Below are 18040 nucleotides of genomic sequence, written 5' to 3'. Positions count from 1 at the left end.
TTTAAGCATATCTGAAGTGCTATTCTATCACATGGATATGAAGCATGGTTAATGTGTGTGGCTGCAGTTGTAGCCTCTGTTAGTTGCAGCAGCTGAACTGCATTAAAAAAAAAAATCAGTTAACATCACACTCGCCCAATCAACCGACTGACACGCATAACTCCCAAGCCCAGCCTGGGTTGCCAGGTGTGTGCAAAGCACTTGATTTGCTGTTCAAATCAAATCCTGCCTCCATTCTTCAGTGCTAAATTCACATCATAACATCACAACTCACAATCGCGATTTAATCCCGTGAGATCTCGTCATATGAGATCTTGTCACATCCCTAGTAATAATGTTATAAATACATTTAGTTACTTGAACAGAATTAGGAGACATGGATGTGAATGTTTTTTGCCTCTGTTTTTTTGACTTTCAAAGTGCTGGTTTCAATTACCACTGACCACGGGTCAAATATTACTTCAGGAGAACTGTACCTTTAACAGGGCACCATTTGAAAATGTTTTAAAAAGCATTACAAAAATACAATATGATTTCTTTGAGTTTAGTAAACAAGTCATATTTACTAATGTTGAGAATGGCCTTTTGGTAGCCAGAACTGAACGGTCATTGTACTGTTGTGAAAAGATTAGTAAAGCAATTTGCCTTGTGTGAGATACACAAAACTATCAGCATATGTGTTTGGACTGATACGAGGGTGAGTAAAGTGTGAATTTGAATTAAAGACCATTCTCATGTGAGAGATGAAACACACACACAAACACATGCTCTTGTCTCACCCTCTCCAAGGCTGTAGCGGATCCGAGCATCCCAGGCCAGAAGAGACACTCTGTTGTCGAAGCCCAGCATGACAGACTGGCTCAGGCAGAGCAGACTGAGAGCATAATTTACTCCATCAAAGCCTTGAAGAGCCTCCAGTCCACAGATATCCCTCAGTGTGGCCTGATTCCTCTCTCGCTGGCCTTTGCTTTTCTCTCCCCGCTCCTTATACACCAGCAAGGACAGGCAGTCTGTGATCAAGATTACAAATTCAAAAAACATCAGAAATGAGCAAAATAATTCATGGGTGGGTTAGATAGATAGATAGATAGATAGATAGATAGATAGATAGATAGATAGATAGATAGATAGATAGATAGATAGATAGATAGATTTTTTGAGGCAGGGGGGTGGGGGGGGGGGGGGGGGGGGGTGTTGTTTACGGCAACAGTATTGCCAGTGTTTCCCCTAGGTTTACAGTTTGTTCAGACTGACACCGACACAAGGAGTCATGGTGTTAATTTGTTTCTTATAATGACAGCAGTAACAAACTAAACAATTACTTGAACTGGATAACCAAACAAGCTAAAAATTTACATTTATTTCTATATCTTTTTTATCATCAAAGTGTGCAGCTTTTGTCACTGCAGTGTATCTTAACGGGCTTTTGGAAGAACATTCCAAGATCAGTCTTGTACAGCCAGGTCAAAGCTAGGGATGCTTCGATCAGGATTTTTGCAGCCAATCAGAGTATTCCTTGTCATGGTGATCGGTTGATACTGAGTACTGATTCTAATGCTTCACACTTTATTATAAATTAAGCACATTTTCCCTTTAAGTATGAACCTTAAGAGAAGATCTTGCCTCACCTAAGAGAATAAATTAAGGATGCTGCATATAATACCTTAAACAAGTCTCTTATGACCATTTAGGTGTGAACATGTCATGGCCAGAAGCAGCTTTACAGAAAATAATTCATCCATTCATTTTACTCTGGCTTAGTCCCTTATTTATCAGGGGTTGCCACAGTGGAATGAACTGCCACAGAAAATAATAAAACACAGATATGAAAATTGTTATGAAATATTACAATGCAATTTGAAAACACTGCAAATGATGAAAGAAGAGTTCAACATGACTCAATCAAGAACAAGTTTGGAGCGCACATTTGATGCATAAGAATTAAAATGCACACCTATAAATTTAATACTTCTTTACTAAAAGGAAACAGGTCTATAAACTATTGTTTATAGCAATATTTATGTTAAAAAAATAAAGTTTTATTTATCTAATAATTCCAGCCAGCTTTTAGTGAATTTGCAATATTGTCAAAACAGAACTTTCAGTTGTGATATGTAAAAATGCCTAAATACATGCAGGACCATTCAAATATTTTGCACACCTACAACTATTGACAGCAGATCACTCAATGAGAGGGGGGGGGGGGGATTTGCATTAGCGATATCTTTACTGCTCTATTCATTTAACCTAACAAATGTAATGCTTTGACCATCACTGAGCCTCTCGCGATCTGTTCTTCTTTTTTGTTCACTCTCTTCACCGTGATTTCCGAGTATTTTAACTAATTTTTGGGGATCACGGGGCCGATATAAATTTGCGGGAGACTCGCGGAGCTTTCTGGAGTGGTCAAAAGGTTGGATGAGATGCTAGATAGGGGCGAACGCATCATAGCCACTCAAAACAATGGAGATACAATGGCTGCACTTACAACAAAGAGAGCATCATTTGCGCGAATCACGCCAATAAATTAAATAGAGGTCCCATTGCATCTGTATATATTTTAGCTGCTATGACGCGAGCATATTACGCTCCCACACATCATTTGCCTGTGTTGTGGCTGCTTGTAGGCTATGCATAATATACGGGTGCGCACGTGCACGCACTCTCATTCCTATACAGCAGAGAGTGGCTATGTAGAGCTTCAACGTGTGCGATTCAGAGAGCAGTTATTTGTAATCGCGCGAGCATGTAGAGACAGATATCACAAGCCGTTGTGTAAATAAGATATTACATATGGTTATTTAGCTTGTTTATTAAAAGAAGTTGTGATCTGGTGCCATATATAAAATACAATTAACTTGACTACAAGGGCGGCGGTGAAAGCCATTATAATATAATGGTAGGGGAAACACTGATTGCTGTATAATTATTACTGTGCATTACTGCCTAATAACACAGATATACTCTTATTACTTATGTCAACTAGCATCATAAATTAATAATATTTTTACCTGCTGTAACAATTAAAATTTATTTCATTACACCATCTTTCCAACAGCTGATTATTATAATTTGCATAATCATCATCAACCACAACTGACAAAAAGGAACATATGCATGGGAAGCAGTTACTGAGCCATGAAACACAAACTGTCTCTTGTCATAGACTAGTGATGTGTGTTAATACAGCTTCATGATAGACTCTCCACGGTGCCTTCACTTGCTGGTTGTTTTGTAAATGTGACCGATGTTTTGTTTTTATGCATCGGTACGAGAGAACAGACCCCTGCATCACCAGACTTCTATAAACAGAATGCAAGGAGTCGAGCAGCTGTCATAACACACACATCAAAAGACACAGTGATCCATGAAAGCAACTGGAGACTAACCTATTAAACAATGACAGCTTCAGGCGACAGATCCAAAAATGACCTGCAAACCAGCCAAGATCACCTACAGAAGTTATGCAAGTCTTTGGCTTACACTGCAATTGCTGACGCTTATCATGCGGTAGATTTGAGACTAGTTGTCACACATTTAAATTCAAAGTCTGTATATTTGTACATTTCTCTATTGCTCAGGGGTAAAAAAAAGTTAATTGAATAGCATGTACTCTAGGATCTCAAAGTGGAACCTGCCACTAAACTGACAGAACATATGATACTACAATTTAAAGGGCACCTATGGTTAAAATCATCTTTTGTAAGCTGTTTGGACAGAACTATGTGTAGGCATAATGTGTCCACAGTCATATTGGAGTGATATAAAGACAATAAGTCTCTTTTTTTTATTTCCTGACGTTAAAATAGGATCCAAATCCCTCCCATTTTGAGGCCCACCGCAACAGAACGTAGGAGTGAGGTTTCTCCGCCCACTGAATTGATAGACAGCCGTGTATTAACATGTCTCTGTAGTAAAACATACTTATATCAACAAGACAGGATGTGCGCAAAGCAACTGGGATTAAAAGATCTGTTCAGCGCGCTGTGATCATCAATCATCATCAAATGTGATCAAGAATGAGTTTTACAAGTTTAAAACGTTTTGAAAACATTGCATGCTTGTAATGAATTACAGCGATTTTACCGTCTGTACTTTATCACCACAGCAATTATAAATAATAAACAATTACAATTATAAAAGAAGTAGTTTCAATAATAAATAATCGGACGGGTGTTTTAAGCTGAAACTTCAGACACATTCTGAAGATACAAAATACTTATCTTAAATCTTGAGAAAGGGGTAAAATAGGTGCCCTTTAAAACTATTAAAAATTATATCCGGTCATGGAATATTGGAATCAAAAAATGTAAAACATGAACGAACATAAAATATGAATTATTATAAATTTTATATAAATACAAAAATATAAAGATTACAAAATATAAATGTCTTTATAAAAGTTATCTATTGTTTTATTAATAGAAATGTGCAGGGACTATGTTTTGGCTCATCACTTATGATTTCTACAACCAGTTTCCTTGCAAATACCATGGGTAAAGGAATGAAACCCAATTTAACACTATTATAAAATATACACTGTTCATTGTATATCGGCAACAATAACATTTAAAACACAAGACACAAACCAGAGATATAAATGTCATTTCAATTCACTGTTTTACTGCATATAATGGTTAAACCATGTTAGGTGGGCCTACAGCAAAACCATGGTTGTTGTTGTTGTTGTTTAAAACATGTATAAAGTGTTATTAATGGTCTTTTGGTTATATTTGAAGTTCTAAAGGGTGAGGGCAACACTGTGACAAAATATGAGGGTTTTGGCTTGTTTAAATTTAGTTTGCAGGACAGAATCCAAAAAACATTCTACATTTAAGCATTATATAATAGTTTCAGACAATGACAAAAACTTATTTTTGAAAACAGTCCTTATATTTTCAGACCAAGACAAAAAAAATCATATACAGCTCATGTAACAACTAGCAAAAGACAACTACCTCTTATTTTCTATAACACTTAACTTAACTAACAAAAACTAGCTACATTTAAATTCTTGTCTTTAAACAGCTCGAGTCCAAGTGAATTGCGACATCTTGACACGTGTATTAACGGTGTCATTCCAATATCCCACATAACGAACATGCCAATTACCCTACATGCCATCATGAGGTAAACGTGACAGGATTACTTGACAGGACTTCAAACATGGTATGTACGTTCTTAAAACAAAACGGCTATTTAAATCACTTTATTCACCCGAACACTTTTAAAAAACCAGCGTAAAAACTTTTCCCAAGTAGAATTTATAGGATTTACCTGCTACCGGCGAAGGTTTCCGAAGAATCACCCATCTGTTTTTCCACTGTTAACGTAAGGAAACAAAACATAGGCAGAGTTCGAATATGAAAACAAATAACCACTTAACTTTTGGCAAAGCAATGAACGATGCAGTAAAAGTAGTTTGCGTTGCTTTTAACCACCTTTTTCCCTTCTCGGAGTTTGACTTGTCCCTCTACGACAACCGTATCCGTCATCTTGTGTCATGTTTCCCGACAGCTGTGTGCGGTCCGCGGCAGTGAGTGAGTGAGGGGGTCACTTTCAAAATAACCTCCAGAACTCGCTGTCTGCTATGCTGTAACACACACACAAACTCTCTCCCCCACAATACTCACACATGCACAGGGCCACCCTCTCTGAACACACACCAGAACAGTTTTTACAGTTGTCCATAAGGTCAATGTGGCAAGTTATATGGTACTAATTAATTTACAACACATGACCTGCAAGTCTCAGACAGTCAAGTAGACTATCTGGTTTGAGGGGATGGTTCATCACAAAAATGGACAGAGAGAAAAAATTTAATTTATAGGCCATAAGAGGCTTATTTTGAACATTAAAGGCAAACAAATTCCATAACTTCAAAGGCTTAAACTGCCCTAACCCTATTTAGTGATTCATAGGGGGTACAAACTTAGAAGAGCTGATGCTTATACAATGGAGGCATGGGGGGCTACTGTTAAATTGTGTATTAAATGGTTCCTGTGCTTAACCTGGATGCTGCAACCTACATGTATTGCTACACTGAAAAATGCAAAGAAACAACATAGGCTCACATGTGAGATTGCGCCTATAGTGCAAACATTATGCAAAGTAGCTCGGCTAAGCAAAAAAATGCATTACAATTTTGTGATTTTGTATGGAAATGAAAATCAGGTTGACGTCAGAACCCAACGTCAGACCGACACCAATGTTCAATCTAAAATCAAGCAAATATCCACGTCTAATCATGTTACACCTTGACGTTGTGTGGACGTTATCACTATGACATCTATCGAACGTTGGATTTTGGTCACTTTCCAAAACAACTTAAAACCAAACAAATATCAGCATAATTTGACGTTGTTAGGTCAAAATAACGTTGTCCTTAGACTCTGGCTAGACATTGAATTTTGGTCACCTGACGTCATGACCTAAATCTAACCTAATATTAACGTCTTATGATGTTGTGAACCTAATGGGAATACACTGGGCTTTCCTTTTTAATATAAAAAAGTTCTGGTTTTGGCAAGTGTAAGCTCTTTTACTCTAAAACTCAAATGTACAGTAGAGTAGCAGCTAGGGCTGCACGATTTGGAGAAAAAAATCTAATTGCATGCAATTTATCTGATAAAAAATTGCAATTTAAAATGTGATTTACTACTATTTTCTAAAAGAGCCTATAAGATTTGATGTGGTGGTTTTAACACCACCTAAAAAGACCAAGCATAATCACAAAGTACTCTACACAGTGCTGTTTATTTAAAACCTCTTAAACATTATTACCATTACCATGACAAATTAAGAAAAGAACTAGAGTATTTTAAATTCAATTAAATGAATTATATATAAAATCATATTAATTTATTCATTTATTTTGCTTTGGCTTAGTCCCTTATTTATCAGGGGTCACCACAACGGAACGAACCGTCAACTTTTCCGGCATATGTTTTGTATTCACACACATACACAGTCATACACTACGATCAATTTAGTTTATTTAAATCAGCTATACTACATGCCTGTGGACTGTGAGCACCTGGGAAAAACCCACGCTAACATGCGAGAACATGCAAACTCCACACAGAAATGTCAACTGGCACAGCCACGACTCGATCCAGCGACCTTCTTGCTGTGAGGTGACAGCACTAACCACTGAGCCACCGTGCCACCATATAAAATCGTATAAAGACATATAAACTTTCAAAACATTTACATACAGATTGTGTTACATTTTTCAGGATAATGTGCTTATGAACTTGTTACCATATTTGAGTGCATTGAAAATTGCACCCTTTCAAATCACAATTTCAGTTTTGAAATTATTAATCATCCAGGCCTATCAGCAGCTCAAAAAAACTTCCTTTCCTTCAGCTTAATCCTTGCTAATTGTAGTAAATGAGCTGCTATTCTAGACAACACAAATAATATGGAGGCAGAAGTTTAACATCAACAAAGAAGAAATACAATGTTCTAATATTCTGTTTTTAATTATTTAGGGCTACTGAATCAAGTTTTTTTTTTTTTTTGCAAGTGACATGGTTAAATGCTTGTTTACCTTTTGTCTACAACAACCATCAACATATCCCACCACACACATTCTCTCAACAGAATAGGGACAGAAGGGCTGTCAGTCAATATATGGGACAATAACTAACTAGTACTTATTTAAATAAATAAGTTACTAGTACTTATTTGAAAAAGTAAATAAAAACTAATGTGTTCCTATAGTTGCTGAAATAATAATCTGATTCCATAAACTGCATTGCTTACGGTGTGCTATATTTGGAATAAATGTTGTAACTAATGTTTTGTTTCTTTAATAATCATGTAAACAAGGATACTATTATGTGAACTTCCTGTGAAGCTTAAAAATAAGTAATACTATTTAATGTAATTAAATAAATATGAAATAAGGGGATAAGAACCCTTCTATAAGGATATAGCACCCAGAAATATGTCAGATGACAACTGCTAACAAGTGGGTGAGGAACTGGGGAATACAGAAGTGAGATGGGACAGCAGCACCACATAGCTTTTTGAATATCTATTAAGAGTCTTGCCTAAAGGGACAACATCAGATTTCCCAACTGGAGGAATCCATTCATATCCCTGATGCCTCGTTCCATTCGGCCTCCCACAGAGAGCATTTTCATCTACAGCAATAAAATATCCCTGTAAATGACATAACCGTATAGCGTTTTTTCTTATGTCTGTGTAATTTAAAATGCATTTACTTGAAATAACCTAATGGCAGAACACAATATTCATTAAATTACATTTTTTTTATGTTTGTTCTTAAACAGATGCTTTCTTTTTAAAGTGATTACAAAGTGCATGCATCACGTAAATGGCAATTACTTAAAAGGCAGCTAAAAGCTGCAGTATTTTAGAGCCTTAATCAAATAAGCAAATTTGTCACAACAACCATATCAGGGTTTATTTATAATAAATGTCAGATGTTTCTGTTGAAGCTCAAGATGCTATTTAGAGGATTCACATTTTGCTGGATTTCACGGGCCATCAGGCTTTGCGCATTTGAACTTGACTGAAAAAAATGTGTTAAACTAGAAAATTGCAAAATAGAAGCATGTTTCGTGGGTCTCTGACTGTTTTTTTAATAAATATTTGTTATTTTTATGTGAGGTGAATGAGGATGTGAGAGTAGATAACTCTAAAAGATGTGTTCCTTTGTGGCTTTGTGTTGAAAAATCTGCAGTTTTACAGCTTTTTGAACTTGTTCCACCAATGGAGAGATCAACAAATGGAGAAATGTCTGGACCCAGACAAGCGGTAACCTTTCATATGGAGAGATGAGGAAGCTAGGCGAGCAGAAGCGCCTGACAGTAATGGCTGGGCTGGGGTGAAGTTTGGATGAAGGATTGGAGGTAGTGGGCGTCAGGCCATTGGCAGGAGTGTAAAAGTCAGAAATGACTTCGTATTGGCAAGCAGCAGAGGCGTACATGAGAGAATTCCAGAGGTTAAAGACAAGTCAAGCTGAAGCATTTTGAATGCACTCCGGGGGACAAATAGCAGATGCTGGTAGAGGGAGTGGAGGTAGATGTGAAATGACTGTAGTCTGGGTAAGGAGCTGAGGGGACTAGTGGTTAGAGTCTTGTTGTTTGTGGAGTGTAAAGCATCTGAGACAGCTGAAACCTGACCGAGAATGCTGTTGTGTTGTACTGTTAAATACATTATCCACTCATCTGGTCACAAATTAAAGAGACCAATTATTCAGCAGCATTGATTTATCTAGCATAGTGGTGATTTCTACTTATGGAGCAAGTGATTGTCAAGTACAAAGCCCAAAGCATATTTACTTTTCTCTAATAAAATGGAGTTAACTTGTTAACAAAGCCTCTTTCACCAATCACCTACTCCCTAAAACTTATTGAAGGCAGACCAGCCCTTTAGCACTGTTCTTCTCGTTCTCTCAAACCCACCCTATCTCCCTCTATTTCCTTGCTTCCCATCACAATCCTATAACCCTCTCTTCCCTCTTAGGTTGAATTGGGGGGTCCAATCACTCTAGCAAAATATTACAAACACGGTACCCTCACTCTAAGTCTCTGGGCATCAACCTACCTACCTGTTCACTGTTTACCCTCTTCCCTTCCCCTTCATCCCACTGTTCCCTTACCATCCCTACAATAAAGTCTAGCTCAAAGTATGGCATGGTCCATGCTGGTAAAATGCGAACAGAATTGTGGATGCATTTTTAATCCCTTCACATTTGCACTCATTTGAACAATATTTTTGCTGCCTTCAACTATGTATTTTTTTGTTTGTGTTCCATTTGCTATTTCTATTCCAACAGTTTGTCCGTGTTGAACTCTTATGGACACTAAGATGTGCAAATACAATTAAAAGGACATTTGTAAGCTGTAAGTACGTCACATGACGATTACCAAACTGAGGCGGTGCACGTATAATATATGTGCATACTTCTAATAACGAAATTCGCATCAAATTCATTGTACACAGACCTTTGCACAAAATCTGAAACTAAAATTTTACAGTCAATTAATAAAAATGAGGCTGTTCATTTCCAACATAGACACATTGGTCTAATAAAAAATCCACATCATGCGGATTGTGACCAGACCTTGTGCACAAAAACAAAAAAATGATAACTTTACAGGCGATTACACAAATCAGATGGTGCACATGTTGTGAAATATACAAATACTGTTCTAATAACAAAATTTGCATCACCTGCATTGTACACATATCCTTGCACAAAAACTAAAAGACAAAAATTTTATGTGTGACCTCTAAAATCAGGTAGTGCGTACAATATATATGTATACTGTATTAATAACAAAATTCGCATAGGCCCTTGCACAAAAACAAAAATACACAATTACAAAAATCAGGCATACAGTATGCACATATTAAAAATGTGAAATTTGCATAATGCTCATCGTACAGAGACTCTTGCACAAAAACTAAAACTAACATTTTACTGTAATTATTTCATTGTTGGAGTGAATAAACGCTAAAATGATGGGTTGTTTCAAAGGAAATTTTAGAAAAATTATCCATATTTTACCCAAACTGGGTTTAAATTTACCCAGCATTATTCCAAGGTGTGTCTAAAAACCAACAAGCAATCTTTGTGACATTCCTATTATATGACAGATTAATAAACAACTAACAAATCAATAACTATTTTAAATAATATAATTAATTTAAGGAGTCACTGTGGCGCAGTGGGTAGCACGATCGTCTCACAGCAAGAAGGTCGTTGGTTCGAGCCTTTGGCTGGGTCAGTTGGCATTTCTGTGTGGAGATTGCGTGCTCTCCCCATGCTTACGTGGGTTTCCTCCGGGTGCTCCGGTTTCCCCCACAGTCCAAAGACATATGGTACAGGTGAATTGGGTAAGCTAAATTGGCCGTATAGTGTATGTGTGTGTATGGATATTTCCCAGTGATGGGTTGCAGCTGGAAGGGCATCAGCTGCGTAAAACATATGCTGGATAAGTTGGCGGTTCATTCTGCTGTGGCGACCCCAGATTAATAAAGGGACTAAGCTGAAAAGAAAATGAATGAATGAATATTTAACTTACAAAGCAGCAATTTCATTTGAATACTCAGATTTTAGAACACCATAAACATAAATGATATTCCCTTAACTAGTAATTGGTAAGCAGATTGGATGAAAATGGGATACAATTGTATAAATTTTAAATAAATGAGCCAGCAATTCCCTAAAACATACAAATATCTAACTGATCAGCCTGATCTTACAAGGAAAACTAAGTACTTTACATTTTGTCAGTTTAGTGGCTAATTCGTACAAATTTGTACGAGTTCAGTTGTATGAAAATGTACGATTTTAAAAAGGAGGCGTGGCACCAAAACTAACCCCTAAACCCAACCCCATTGGGGGATGAGCAAATTGTACTAAATCGTACAAATCAGATTGTCCAAATTCATACGTATTAGCCACTAAAGTAAAAAGTTACGAATTGCCGCAAGAATGTGTTGAAATGATAATGTTGCAATTACCATGTTGTTTAGTGATCTGTTGCATAAAACCTCACAGAGATAAAATGGGATTCTTAGAGGATATTCTGATTACTAATAAGATCCAGAAAGTAAGGGGGTCAATGACAGAAGTGCAGTGTTTAGCACCCCTGGGGCAACTTGGGTTTCATTAGGTTTTGTTCAAGGACACAGTGGCCACAAACAAAGGAAAACCGATGCTAGTCAGAAATTGCTACTCAGCACCCTGAGAGACCCCTTTTTTTTCTTATTTATATATTCTTATATATTCTTATTATATTTCTTTATTTATAACTGTTTTCAAAATGATCTTTAAATTCCTCAATACACACTGATCCTAATGAGGCTGACAAACATTAAATCTAAGTCACTGAACAAGGAATCAAAAATACATTATATTTTATTTGAGGACAGTTGCTGTGTCGGAGTACAGGAATTATCGATGCATTAGCTTGTGGTTTTACAAATGAAAACCCTGCATGTCCTTAGAATACCTGCGGCATTTCTTATTGATCTTTTCCTCTCGCGTGTCTTTCCCTTTCAGACTTTACTTCCTCTTCACAATTATCCCTGAAATACGTCTTGGCAGAAAGCAGTGTCCTCGGGTCAATGAAACGTTTCCAACGCTGAACAGTAGCCATTAAAATTCTGTGCGTGAACTTTAGAGACACAAGACGGAGTAACCTCGTCCAGAAAGACAGCAGTAAAGAAGATCACACTAATAGTCGAGCAAGCAGGAAATATGAAGCAAAAGACATTAGGACAATTAAAATATGACACCTGATTTTTGAGTGCTATCACAGTGGACTGATATTATTGTGTCCATAAGTAAAGCTAAAATGATACATATCAACTTGTTACATCTGTAATACTGCTTCTGGGTTAAAGCTAAGCTGAGAATGATCTCAACAGCCATTTATGAGCACTGTTTGTTCAAATTATTTATTTATAAATAAATGACCAAAAAAAAAAAAACGTAGGTTACTTTAAAGGGCATCTATTTTACTCCTTTTACAAGATGTAAGATAAGCCTTTGGTGTCTCCAGAATGTGTCTGTAAAGTTTCAGTTGAAATTACCCATTAGATAATTTACTATAGCCTTCAGAAGTTGCCCATTTTTGTGTCTGAATACATTGTAGCTGTTTTTGTAGCCTGTGGTTTTAAATGCCAATGAGCAGCTTCTCCCCGCCCACCGTTCCAACGTGCGTGTCTGCGTCTCATCATGCAATACGTCAGATAAACAGCACAGTAACAGAGACAGACTCGGATGAAGCTGAAATACAGCACATTAGTCAAAATACCAAGTAAGTTTATTTGATGTATTTGTGGTGGAATTTATTCAAGCCTTTCTGAAATGATGAGTCTCGCACAAATGCTGTTTGCAGTACACACACACACACACTCTCACTCACACAGACATATGTGCACGTTTACTGACGCCATGGGGATTATAGTGGTTAAAAATTACATAGCGATTTTACTGTATTCAAACATGCTCTGTTTTAAAAACTTTTAAACATAAAAATGATATATATTATATAATATATTTTTTATTTAGATATTTTAATCCCAGTTTATTTGCAAAAAAATGTTCTGTGGACGTGTTACTATGTTATTATTGAAACATGGCGCCTGTCAGTCACGCCTGTGGGTGAGGAAAACCGCACTCCAACGTCACGTTGTGGTGGACCTCAAAATCACTGGGATTTGGGCACTATTTTAACATCAGGAAATTTAAAAAAAGAGATTTATTGTCTTTATATCGCACCAATATGACTGTGTACACACTATACCTACACACAGTTCTGTCCACACAGCTTACAAAAGATGATTTTCATCATAGATGCCCTTTAACTTATTTTAATACATTAATCAGGTCTCAACTAACATTTTTAAGTTATACTAAGTTTAACTTAACATTTTAAGTCAGTTTGATTGATGTAAGTTGAGATGACTTGAAATGTTCATTTTGAAACGTTCTTTTTCAGTGTACATTTAAGCTAAGCTTTTTAAATGTCAAGGTGGTGTACACTGCAGTTTCTGTGCTGGCAGTGCCTTAGACATTACTTTAAAAAATTAAATAATGAATCACTGTTTTGTTTTTATAGACAAGTGCGTGGATGAGCCATTTTTCATCTTTTAATTTAAGATTGAAAAATAAGCGTGTTCAATTTACATAAAAATACAAAAGGAGACAGCTGAGGGCACAGCGAGCAGTACTGTAGCTTTCCTTCTTGTTTTGATAGCTGCAAAACCACACCATATGTTTGAGGTTGAGTTAGGACTGATAAGAGAACGTTATATTATTTACATTTTTCACCTTCAAACTAAACACATTTTCAAGTGGCAAAGTTTAAATTTCATAATTCATATAGCTAGTGTGTTAACAGCATGTCCTGGTAATGCTTACCAATGAGGTCGATATAGGCAGAAAGTGTTTGGCCTTTGTGTCAATTTAAATACATTCACTCACACAGGAATTTACAAAACCAAAGCTATTTGTTTTAAAAAAAATTTTTGACTACCCCTGGAAGTGGTTGAAAGCAGGCAAGCTCAAAACGGTTTAGGTCCTGTTTACACTTGTATTCAGCATCACCTAGTTGAGATCAGATTGATAAAAGCATATATGCACCTTTTGAAATGCTACTCTGGAATGATAATTATTGTAAAAAGCTCTATACAAGTGAACTTGAATTCAATTTAATACATTTTAACGGTCCCCCAATGGTCTTCTCATTGTGTGTATTTCTGTTCTTGCTCTTGGGTGTGTCACACACCCTGTTACTTTAGGTGACCTTATTAGTTGCTTTGATTATTTGAGGGGGTCTCCACCCCCTCGTCATCTAATTTATTTAATTGTTTCCTTCACTATTATTGCCCACTTGTATTACCCTATGTTGTTAGTTGTTTTAGTGTCAAGCTGCGGTCACACTTGACTTTTTTCCCATAGACTTCCATTTATACGCACGCGAATGCGTCAGACCGGAAACGCGGGGTCATGCGTCAAGTTTCGCATGTTGCTGCAGTGCAAAGTTCAAGCTTGGTGAACTCTGACCTGCGAAATCGCATCACTTGACTGCGTGAGACCAATCGAGGGTCAAAACACGACCTCTCTGGACAGAAATTTAAAACATGGAGCAATCGCTCGCTTTTTTAAATGTCTAATCATCTTGTTTAATCCCGCCCCTTTTCGCAGCGCCGTACGACAGAATTTCGCACACACAAAGCCCAGTGTGACCGTAGCTTCACTTGTAAGATGTCTATGTACCACCACTGTGGTTTTTGTTTTTTCTTCTGGACTGTTAAATAAATCGTTTGACTGCATTTGGACCCTTGACAGCACTTTGGATGCTTCCTTTGACAGACATAACATAAACAGTACCAATGTAATTGAATGTGGACAATCTCAATATGGTTTAGGTTCTGTTTACACTTTCATTCAGAGTCATCCACTTGTGTTGAAATTGATTCAAATTCATTTTAATACTGGATATAAGCACGGTTAAAGTGGTCAAAAATAATCCAGTTTAGAATGGTTTCGGTCCTGTTTACATTTGTATTCAGCATATCTCACAGATTGGCGAATATGTACCTTAAAACTAAATCTGAACAGTACCAGTGTAGTTGAATGTGGACAAGCTCAAAATGGTTTAGGTTCTGTTTACACTTGCATTCAGAGTCATCCACTTGTGATCAAATTGATGAAAATGCATTTTAATACTGGTGTAAATAGGGCCAATGTGTTTTTTTTTAAATGGGCAAGCTCAAAATGGTTTAGGATCTATTTACACCCATTCAGAGTCATCCATTTGTGATAAAATTGATTTAAATACATGTTAACACTGTGTTTGAACAGGGTAAAGTGGTCAAAAATAATCAAGCTTAAAATAGTTTCTGTTCTGTATACACTTGTGTTTACAGCATGTTCCAGTTGAGATCAGACTGACAAAAAGACTGCCTTAATACTAGATCTGAACAGTGCCAATGCAGTTGAATGCGGACAATGTCAAAATGGTTTAGGTTCTATTTACACTTGCATTCAAAGTAATCCACATGTGATCAAATTTATTAAAATTCATTTAATACTGGATACAAACAGGGTTAAAGTGGTCAAAAATGAACAAGCTCAAAATGGTTTCGGTCCTGTTTACACTTGTATTCAGCATATTTCACTTGAGATCAGACTGACAAATATGTACCTTAATACTAGATCTAAACAGTGGCAAAGTGGTTGAATGTGGACAATCTCAATATGGTTTTGGTTCTGTTTACACTTGCATCCTGAGTCATCCTCTTTTGATCTAATTGCTGAAAATGCATTTTAATACTGGTTTAAACAGGGCTAAAGTGGTTTAAAAAAAATGGACAAGCTCAAAACGGTTTCGGTCCTGGTTACACCTGCATTCAGAGTCATCCATTCGTGATGAAATTTGTTAAAATGCGTTTAATACTGGATACAAACAGGGTTAAAGTGGTCAAAAATGAACAAGCTCAAAATGGTTTCGGTCCTGTTTACACTTGTATTCAGCATATTTCACTTGAGATCAGACTGACGAATATGTACCTTAATACTAAATATAAACAGTGCCAAAGTGGTTGAATGTGGACAATCTCAAAATGGATAAGATTTTGTTTACACTTGTGTTCAGCCACTTGAGATCAGATTGATGAATTTGCATTTTAATACTGGTTTAAACAGGGCCACATTGGTTTTTAAAAATGGACAAACTCAAAATGGTTTAGGGTCTGTTTACACTTGCATTCAGAGTAATCGACTAGTGATCAAATTTATTAAAATGCATTTAATACTGGGTATAAACAGGGTTAAAGTGGTTTAAAAATGGACAAGCTCAAAATTGTTTAGGTTCTGTTTACATTTGCATTCAGAGTCATTATTTGTGATTTCTCCAATAGTATCTGGTGGCAGCATTTTAATGCTGGTATAAGCAGGGCTAAAGTGGTTTAAAAATGTACACGCTCAAAATGGTTTAGGTTCTGTTTACATTTGTATTTGAAGTCATCAACTTGTGATTAAATTGACAAAAATGTATTTTAATAACAGGGCTAAGTGGACAAAAATGTATTAGCACAAAATGGTTTTGGTTCTGTTTACACTAGGATTCAGTCATCCACTTGGTATCGAATTTTCAAAAATTCAAAATGGTTTCAGACCCCATTTACACTTGCACCATTGTCCACTTGTGAATAGATCAAAAGCTTAATCTCTTAATACCAGGTGTAAACAAGACCATTTTGTAGAGTGTCCGTGCCATTTTCTGCTGTACTGGGAAAAGAGTAGATTGTCACCGGTAGATTGTTAATGATCACCAAGTTCAGCCTATTGTCACATCAGACAAAAGTGGCATTGTTTTTGCTGTGGTTGCTCCTCTTGCTTGACGTTTTAACTGAAGGCTTGATTGATTTTTTTGCCACTGGATCAATGCGCTTTTTCGTAGGCAGCAGTTCAGCTTGGTCTGAGGTCTGATAAACTCCTGTTCTCATTCTTCCTTTGCTGGTTTTCAGATCACCAACCACCCTCTCCAAGCCTTCGGATTCTCTATTATCACCACCAAGGTCACCACAATGGATCCCATCAACGTCAAGAGCCCCTCGCACATGAAGAGGAGAGCGTTTGCCTGCTCCTCTGACCCTGGGTGGAGCTGATGGAGGAGCGGGAGGTGGATGTGGAGGTGGAGGAGGTGGGGCGGAGGGTGCCCTCCTGTGGGAATATTTGGAAACACTGGTCCTGTCTCTCTGACGTCTTTCATTTTTCACTAAGAAATGATAAATAAAAGGCGAGAGGTGCAAATATTATAGTTGTTCATTAATAGAGCATAATTTTTGAAGGAATGTTGACAGATAAACTCTAGTCTAAGAAAAAATATTTAGGAATACATAGGTAAAGTCAGAATTATTAGCCCTCCTAAATTATTAACCTTTCTAATTACTGTTTAAAAGAGAGATATTAGCATATTTTAAAGACATAATTGTTTTAATAACACATTTCTAATAACTGATTTATTTTATCTTTGCCATGATGACAGTACATAATATTTGAGCAGATGTTATTCAAGACACTATTCAGCTTAAAATTACATTTAAAGGCTTAATTAGGTTAACATGGTTAATTAGGCAAGTCATTGTATAACGATGGTTTGTTCTGAAGAGCATCGAAAGCTCAATATTAAGCTTAATATTGACCTTAAAATTTCTTTAAAAAAAATTTAAAAACAGCTTTTATTGTAGTCAAAATAAAACAAATAAGACTTTCTCCAGAAGAAAAAATATTATAGGAAATACTGTGAAAAATTCCTTGCTCTGTTAAACATTATTTGGGAAATATTTGAAAAAGAAGAAAACAAAAACAAACAGGAGGGCTAATCATTTTGACTTCAACTGTATACAACATCATATGACATAGCAAATCTGAAAATGACTTGCCATAAACACTATGCCATATACATTACAGAGGATTCTGATCCTAAGAGTTTTACAAAAGTGAGCACCTCAGTCACTTACATGCACCTTACACAAA

At 36.5% G+C, this 18040-nt stretch overlaps 2 protein-coding genes across 3 annotated transcripts in view; both read right to left on the bottom strand.

The window, feature by feature from the left end:
- Positions 1 to 5582, bottom strand: part of dok7b (docking protein 7b) — a 43120-nt gene extending 37538 nt beyond the window's left edge. For both annotated transcript variants that reach the window (XM_056456917.1, XM_056456925.1), the window contains exons 1-3: positions 5442 to 5582; positions 5278 to 5323; positions 780 to 1010 (exon numbers count right to left, since the gene is read on the bottom strand). In XM_056456917.1, coding sequence (XP_056312892.1) covers positions 780 to 1010; positions 5278 to 5323; positions 5442 to 5495 — 331 coding nt within the window. In that variant the 5' untranslated portion in view covers positions 5496 to 5582. The remainder of the gene's footprint in view (positions 1 to 779; positions 1011 to 5277; positions 5324 to 5441) is intronic.
- Positions 5583 to 16742: 11160 nt separating this feature from the next.
- Positions 16743 to 18040, bottom strand: part of rgs12b (regulator of G protein signaling 12b) — a 95273-nt gene continuing 93975 nt past the window's right edge. Inside the window, exon 20 of the mRNA XM_056456907.1 lies at positions 16743 to 17279. Within this exon, the coding sequence (XP_056312882.1) occupies positions 16855 to 17279 (425 nt within the window). The 3' untranslated portion in view covers positions 16743 to 16854. The remainder of the gene's footprint in view (positions 17280 to 18040) is intronic.

Source organism: Danio aesculapii, chromosome 1 (assembly GCF_903798145.1).
Source record: "Danio aesculapii chromosome 1, fDanAes4.1, whole genome shotgun sequence".
NCBI lineage: Eukaryota > Metazoa > Chordata > Actinopteri > Cypriniformes > Danionidae > Danio > Danio aesculapii.
The sequence above is the reverse complement of the archived record's forward strand: the minus strand, read 5'-3'. Positions and strand labels throughout refer to the sequence as shown.